Below are 7,640 nucleotides of genomic sequence, written 5' to 3' on the forward strand. Positions count from 1 at the left end.
GGAATTTCAGCTGATTGATCAGTGGATATGCGTTTTTGCCATTTGTTTATTTACGTTTTGTGTCGCCATTACTTCTAAACGTAAGTACTTTATTTTTATCAAAAAAAAACAATTGATTCAATGTAGTTAACTCATGATATCTGACTTAAACAGAGAGGAGTATCCCATATATCGTAGGGTGGGTTTTGGATTTCAATTCGGTTCTAGGTTAGGTTTTTGTTGGCATATCACAATTGTACATGAGGGGATTGATACCTTATATTCACAATTGTGAGTATTATCACAACTCATTTCTATTTCAGGTAAAATCGACTTAAAAAAACTAGAAAACGATCCAGATGCCTTGTATGATCTCTTAGATAGTATTGATTCGGAGGTTGAGATGGAATCCGATGAAGAAGAAACTGTTACCGAGGTCTTGGAAGGGGAAATAGCTGTTCCTCAGGCTACACAGTCCAGCGACGAAGAAGAGACTGATTCCGAAGACGACGTTCCTCTCGCGTATCTTGAGTCTGGGTGGAAGCCGGGCTTATTTTCCAGTAAAGAAGATCCATTGGTAGTTAATAGTATCAACAGTCCCCAGAGTCCATGGCACTATTTTCAAAAATATTTGGGGGCCGATTTTTACTCATTGGGCGCCAAATGTACAGCTCAATACTATTTACAGAAAACTGGAAGAGTTTTAGCAGTTTCTGATACTGAAATCAAATTTTTTTTTGGTTTACATGCCATCATGGGATGCGTCCATTGCACTTTCCTAGAATTCGTATGTATTGGAACAGTAAATTCAAATTTAAATTAGTGAGTGATGTGATGCCGCGTGATATGTTTTACCTTTTGAGAGTTAATTTTTACGTTGTGGATATTCTGGGAGTTCCAGGTGAAATTCAAAAGGAGAATAGACTATGGAAGCTTCAACCCATGATAGACATGATTCGAAACCATTGCAGATCACTGGAGAGGAAACCTAGATCCTCGTATTCAATTGACGAACAAATGATTCCATTCTTAGGAAGGTGTCCAGTGAGACAGTATGTGAGGAATAAACCTAGACCAGTGGATCTTAAAAATTTTGTTCTCACAACATCTGAGGGAAAAATTCTTGACTTTGAAATTTATCAAGGTAAACTGACGCCTTTCGAAAACAAAGACCTGGGTCTTGGTGCCTCGGTTATCCTGCACCTATCTCATACACTACCAAAAGAGAGTTATCTTTCTTTTGACCGATACTTTTCGACTGAATCTTTGTTTGACAGGCTGATTTCTTTGGAAATTTATGGCACCGTAACCATCATGCCAAATAGATTGAAGAAATGTAATTTTCTGAAAGACAAACAATTTAAAAGAGGAAACTCACAGAAATTAGTTAGAAACGATGGAAAAGTTAGCGTGACAAAATGGATGGACAATAAATCTGTTCTCATGATATCTACAGCCTGTGGATCTGAGCCACAAGGAGTAGTTAGCAGATGGGAAAAGAGTGAGAAAAAACATGTGGAAGTCCCGTGTCCCAATGTTGTTGGTATGTACAACCAGAAAATGGGTGGTGTTGACGTATGTGATCAAATTATTGAATTATTGTATTTTTTAGACATTTAAATGACTGCCACTCTTTAAGTATAAAGTGTAATTTAAAACACTAATTTATTCCACTAACTTTGAAGCTCTAAATAAAGCTTCACCTCGAAATTAGTGAAATCAGTCAATTAGAAAGTCGACGTCGACACCCAATTTAATAATTGTCAACGTGACATACTCGACTTTGCTACATATTAAACGTATTATTTTTAATAAATATTTTGTATATTATCTATCCAATTACTTTAAAACATTTTTCACTTTTTTGTCTTACATCAATACAATATTAATATATCTACTCCTTATTATAATATTTTTCTATTTTAATATGTATGTTCAAAATGCCATGTAACTTTTTGAAGGAAATTGATTCTTAAATAATAAAAGATATCTACATGGGAGAAAATAGGAAAATATTGTCCGAATTACCGTCAAGCAACAGGTCTAAAAGAGTCGGGAGGAGACGTTACAACACGAGCACCGCCTTTAAGAGCTTAATTTCAATTTATAGTGAGCAAGTTTTCTATTTTAAAGCACTTTTAAGTGGATACTTTCTCACTTTTTACTATGACGTAAAGTGGCACAAATTTCCCATTAGTAATTGAGTACAACGTTCACATTAGTGTTAAATGTCCAGTACATAATTAGAGCCATTAATATTATTCGTACTTATGTAACAGTTGGTTTCAAATATATTTCATCTTGATTAATACTGAATTGTATATTAATAGTTGATAAAGAACTATGAATACTGAAATTTAAAGTAATTTTTTTTATCTAATTCGATAGATACCATTCTTGTGCAAGTTAACATCGTATTTTAGATTGAGATTGTGTTATGTAAAACTTGGAAAATAAGTTCGTCATGATAATGCTTTTATTAATTCACTATTTTAATAAACAATATGCATTCCTTCGGAAACTCTCTATTTATTTATCTAGTAATGCTAAAACACTCTATTTGAAAGTCGATTAGAGAAAATAGTATGATTCATTGGCAAGCGATGTAAATATTTGTGATCAGGTAAAATTGTGATGTAAGAGGAGGCTTAGCTTGCCGGCGGCGAGTCAGTAGTTGATAGGCCGGCCGGCTGTAGTGTTGTGTTTTGTCACAGAGCTGATATTTGGAAGTAACGAGTCTTTTGACTATGGAAGTAGAAAACCTCTTGTGGCGTCGTTCCTTCGAGGATAGTCTTGAGAGTTTGAGGTCTCTCTTGCTTCTCGATTGACGCGGTGGGGCCTCACAGCGTGAGGACCCAGATTAGCCTCATCGATTGGGATGCGAATCTGTTTAGCGGCAGATTTGCGTCCGGGGGAAGCCCCTATACTATTTCAGGTGGCACTAGCTAGTTGTTGAAGATTATTAACCAATAGATCCGAATAATATTTGAATTAGATGGAAGATATGGAATGGGATATGCTGAATAGAATGTCAGTGATGTCAGTGGCTAGGGGGCGGAGTACCCCCGGGTGAGTCTTACTATTTTACTATCAATTTTATCCAAATCAGTAAATGTTTGTTTTGTTATTTTCATGTACAATGAGAGAGTGCTTGCCAATGACCAACTAAAGGGATATTTGAGGTGAATTTGCATTGTGAGATCCGGTTGAGTAAGCCCCAAAAATAGCGATTTTACAGTTATGATAATATATGATATTATTTAAATAATATAATTTATGATTTTTAAAAGGATTCTGAATCTTTCGCCACTATAGAAGAAAATCCGAACTCTTAATAATGTCTAAGTCTCTGTGGCGGATTCAGTTATTCTTAAGAATTCTGTGTTTTAGCGTTGGTTGAAGAAATAAGAAGATGCACAACCTTATGGGCGATTTCGTGGAACAAAACCTGTCCGAGATGTAGCTGGCGTTACCGTCAGCCTGTCCGAGATTTAGTTTAGTTCTGCGCCGCTGCACGCTAAAGGCAGGCGGCCACTGCGAGCGTAACTAAACTAAGTTAAGAATATGAAAACAAACGGTAACTAAATGGGAACCCCACTGGGAACGATTTTCGCTCAGTAGTCAGCTAAGTTTTCGTATTGTATCTCTGCTATCATAGAACTAATCTCTGCGAAAAATTCGCTGGAACCTGTCACGAACTAAAACGAGCGAAACTAAACTACGATTCGAATCTTCGTTCATATATTTTCGCTTTGTTTCGCTCAAGTAGCCGCTGACGCATTAAAAAGTATGGAAGCTGATTTTTACAAATCTTGTTTCGCTCGCAGTGGCCGCCTGCCTTAATAGTCGTTTACAGCGCAGTGGATAAATGTACCGTGGAGATACAGTGGTGATCACAAAACACATATACAAGTGCAAGAGCCCTGTTACATATTGGAAAGTGAAATTGACGTTTAAATTTGACACTGTTGACAAGCCTACTGCTACTACCCAATATCGCTTGTCGGAACTACGGACTAAATTATCACGTATGGCGGGAAGTTTAAAAAAATAAAAATGTTTAATTCTTTAGTTATTTTTAATTATGACATAAATAAAAACACAAAAAATACACAATTTTTTAAAAATATGTTTAATGTCAATATCAAATATACAACAGAAATTAATTTCTCCACATTAAATTAATAAAATTAAAAGAATAATGTTACAAGTACAGATCAAGAGACAAAATTATTTATAACAAAACTGAAAAAAAACGGCGTCATATATGGCTTAGAAATGAAGATATATATCATAATTTTGAAAGTAAAATTATATGGGAAATGTCATCGATCATATCATCATTTTTAAGCCAACTGGACGATTATGCTCTGACAAATCTAGATAAACAAAGAACAACAGATATAAAGCATCCCAGAGGAAAAGAGAGGAAAAACCTGTACTCTCTGATATTTGTCAAAGTTACGGCAAAGTATTGTTGTAAATGTCATCTTTTTGATCGATCTGAAAATTTCGAGCAAAAAGATGACACTTTCAACAATACCCTGACAGATATCAGAGACGATACAGGTTTTTCTTCTTATTTCCCCTGGAATATTTAATATTTATTGTTCTTTGTTTATCTAGATTTCTCAGATCACAATGCCGAACTCAGCTACAGTATATAATTTCAATATCCTAAGTGGAAAGAAAAAAGATCACCTTTCTGTTTTGCACTATGGCCCGTTTCTTCCGTTGATATTAATGGCTCATCTCGTTTTAGGAAGGTATCTATAAAATATATATTTTACTACCTGGAATGAAAAAACATAAAATTCAGTTTGATTTGATGATCCTTTTCTGTCACTTAAATCAGGAGAATGACAATGAGCATGTTAAGATAAAAAAAAATCTATCAACACTTACCTACACGTTAGTCCGAGGAGTTTTATCAAAAACCTATATTTGCCTAAATAATTTATATATTAAATTTGCAAAGCAAACTGCAGCGTGTAAACAAAAGAAATAAAATGGCGACAAGTCAACGTCAACGACCTGACAAGGAGAAAAGTGGTGTTGAAATGATAAATTATGGGTCACCAAAAATGGTTTTTGTCTCCTTTCAAACGCACGCTTTAGAAAGAAAAAGAGATGAACTCAATTACTGAAAGAACGTCAAGGTTTTATTTGTCACTCTTGTCAATAATTAAGTAAGATTCCTAGAAAATCGCTTGTAGTCAAGCTTTGAACCATTGCCAGTTCTCCCATAAGAAGTGTCATCCCCCTGGTGGAGATACTGAACCGTAGTTCTTTCTGTCTACAGAGTGAGAGGTTGCCGGAGGCAATATTGCCAGAACTACTGATTAATCCATAGATTTTCGAATTTTAGGTACAGTACGTTAATAATGCGGATTTTCTATCATTAAACAATTTAATATATTATGTGATTAAACAAAGAACGACGTCAGAGTTGACTTGGAAATGGAGAGCTATTATTTCATATGTAAAATATTATGGTAAATGTCAATAATTTAATCATTTCCAAGCCAACTAAACGACTTTCTTTCGATCGTACATACATATTCAGTACTTATAAAAGAATTTTAATTTTTGTTGTGTATCCTATGTTTGACACGAATAAATTTTCAATACATAAACGCGGCCCTTTCATCCAGAAATATGTTCGTCAAACGTATTACAGATATTACATAGTTTAATACGGCAACACTGTCGCTTTCAGCTCTACACCGTCTTCGATATGCCTTCGCTGGCCGAATTAGAGAAAATAAGTGTTTTATGCGTTGGCCGCAGAACGATTGGTGTCTCCACCGTACAGCACTTGAGACGTAAGGGGAAATCATATCAGCCTTGTCATTAATTCGTCCATTAGGATGCGTATCTTCCCAATTCTTTCAATCAACAGTTTTTAGATGAAAGACTCTGTAGCTCAGAAACAAAGAGGGTTACAGAATTTTTCGTTTTACAAAAAATTGGGACAGGCTATTGAAAACTATATCTCTGTATCCTCACTGATAACGAAGATATTTTCAACTAAAATGGTACCCCTGTACAGGGTGGGTCAAATTCGACGCTTTTAGATGGAAACACCCTTTTCTATGGGAGATAGACAAAAACTGATATCGGTGTCTGAGCTCAATTTTTGTCAAAAACATGATGGTGAAAACCGCATATCGATATCTGTTACCGTTTCGGAGTGACGGGGTGTTTTTCAAAAATATGCATTTTTAACAAATCGCTGTAACTTTTTTGCTATAGAAAATTTTGTATTTTTATGAAAACATTTCCAAAGCACCTTTTACGTAGAATTTAATGGTTTAAAGTATAATTTTTTAAAATTAATAATTTAAGAATTATCAACAGAAAATTTGATTTTTTATATGGGACACCCTGTATATTTTTAATTTATTGAAAAGAAATTAAAATTACCTTTCCAAAAATATAACACACTTGACATTTTGCTGGATTCCTCTTCGACATATAGAGTATGTAAAAATTCGCCCGCTTTAAATAAGTAGACTTTGAACGGCACCGGCTGTAATGCAAAAAAATTCTAGCTGTGAGCATCAATTAATACGAAAATAATATTTGCTATGAGAGATGCAGAATTTTATAACAATTTAAAATATATTTAACCAACATCAACACATTTAAACTATATCTAATAACAATAAAAATAAATAGCAAACCAAGACATGAAATTTTGCTACAGGTGTTCGACATATCGACCGTCTTCTGTTATGGACAGACGGGGCAGTTTTTGAACATTTCTCGCGGTATTCATTAACTCAATGGGGTTGAAAGATACCCTCTCATAACTGCTAAGTATTTCTAATTCTTGTCTAGATTATACGGAAGAATAAGGAACCTTTATTCTTCCGCAAATATATCCATAGGATTAGATCCATGGGCACTAAGTCAGGCGGCCTCGACGGCCAACGGCTGGGATCTTGGTTAGCTATTCAATTATTCTTGAAATGGGCTGCAAAATTTTCTGATAACTTCAGCGTTCAGAGGCGGTGCGTCGCGTCGTCTTGCTGGAAAAATATCGTCCCATTGCTGCCAAAAGTCACTAACTTACTTTTTATTACTTCCGAGAAAAATGCGTCTAAAGATGAATTGCATTGCATAAAGATGTTATAGTAACTATTAGGTATTAAAATAAAACATAAATAGCCAGAAATCGTAGATAATCACTTTTGCAATCGATTCTCCGCTTCAAAACATAGTTAGTGATTGAATTTGGTTGTTCGGAGAAATGTTAGTTAGTGACTTTTGGCAGCAATAGGACGATATGTTTTCGAGTTCCATTATAAGGGCATATGATCAATAAGGGGTCCAAAGCCTACTTATATAGTTAAAAATGGCGAACTTTTAAAAATTCTGCATATCGAAGGGGATTATAACAAAATATCAAGTGTGCTATATTTTTGGAAAGGTAATTTTAAATTCTTTTCAATAAATTAAAAATATACAGGGTGTCCTATATAAAAAATCAAATTTTCTGTAGATAATTCTTAAATTATTAATTTTAAAAAAAATATACTTAAACCATTAAATTCTACGTAAAAAGGTGCTTTGGAAATGTTTGCATAGAAATACAAAATTTTCCATAGCAAAAAAGTTACAGCGATTTGTTAAAAATGCACATTTTTGAAAAACAC

General features: G+C 34.5%; 1 protein-coding gene across 1 annotated transcript; it reads left to right on the forward strand.

Moving 5' to 3' along the window:
- The first annotated feature begins 813 nt into the window (after positions 1–813).
- LOC115875740 (piggyBac transposable element-derived protein 3-like) lies at positions 814–1,599 on the forward strand. Its single transcript, XM_030891251.1, has one exon. It carries the CDS (start codon positions 814–816, stop codon positions 1,597–1,599), a length of 786 nt encoding a protein of 261 aa, XP_030747111.1.
- The last annotated feature ends 6,041 nt before the right edge of the window (positions 1,600–7,640 follow it).

Source organism: Sitophilus oryzae, unplaced genomic scaffold (genome assembly GCF_002938485.1).
Source record: "Sitophilus oryzae breed Bouriz unplaced genomic scaffold, Soryzae_2.0 scaffold_1395_pilon_pilon, whole genome shotgun sequence".
NCBI lineage: Eukaryota > Metazoa > Arthropoda > Insecta > Coleoptera > Curculionidae > Sitophilus > Sitophilus oryzae.

Coding starts and splice junctions, on each gene's coding strand:
- LOC115875740 (XM_030891251.1), top strand. CDS start 814: ATGCCGCGTGATATGTTTTACCTTTTGAGAGTTAATTTTTACGTTGTG.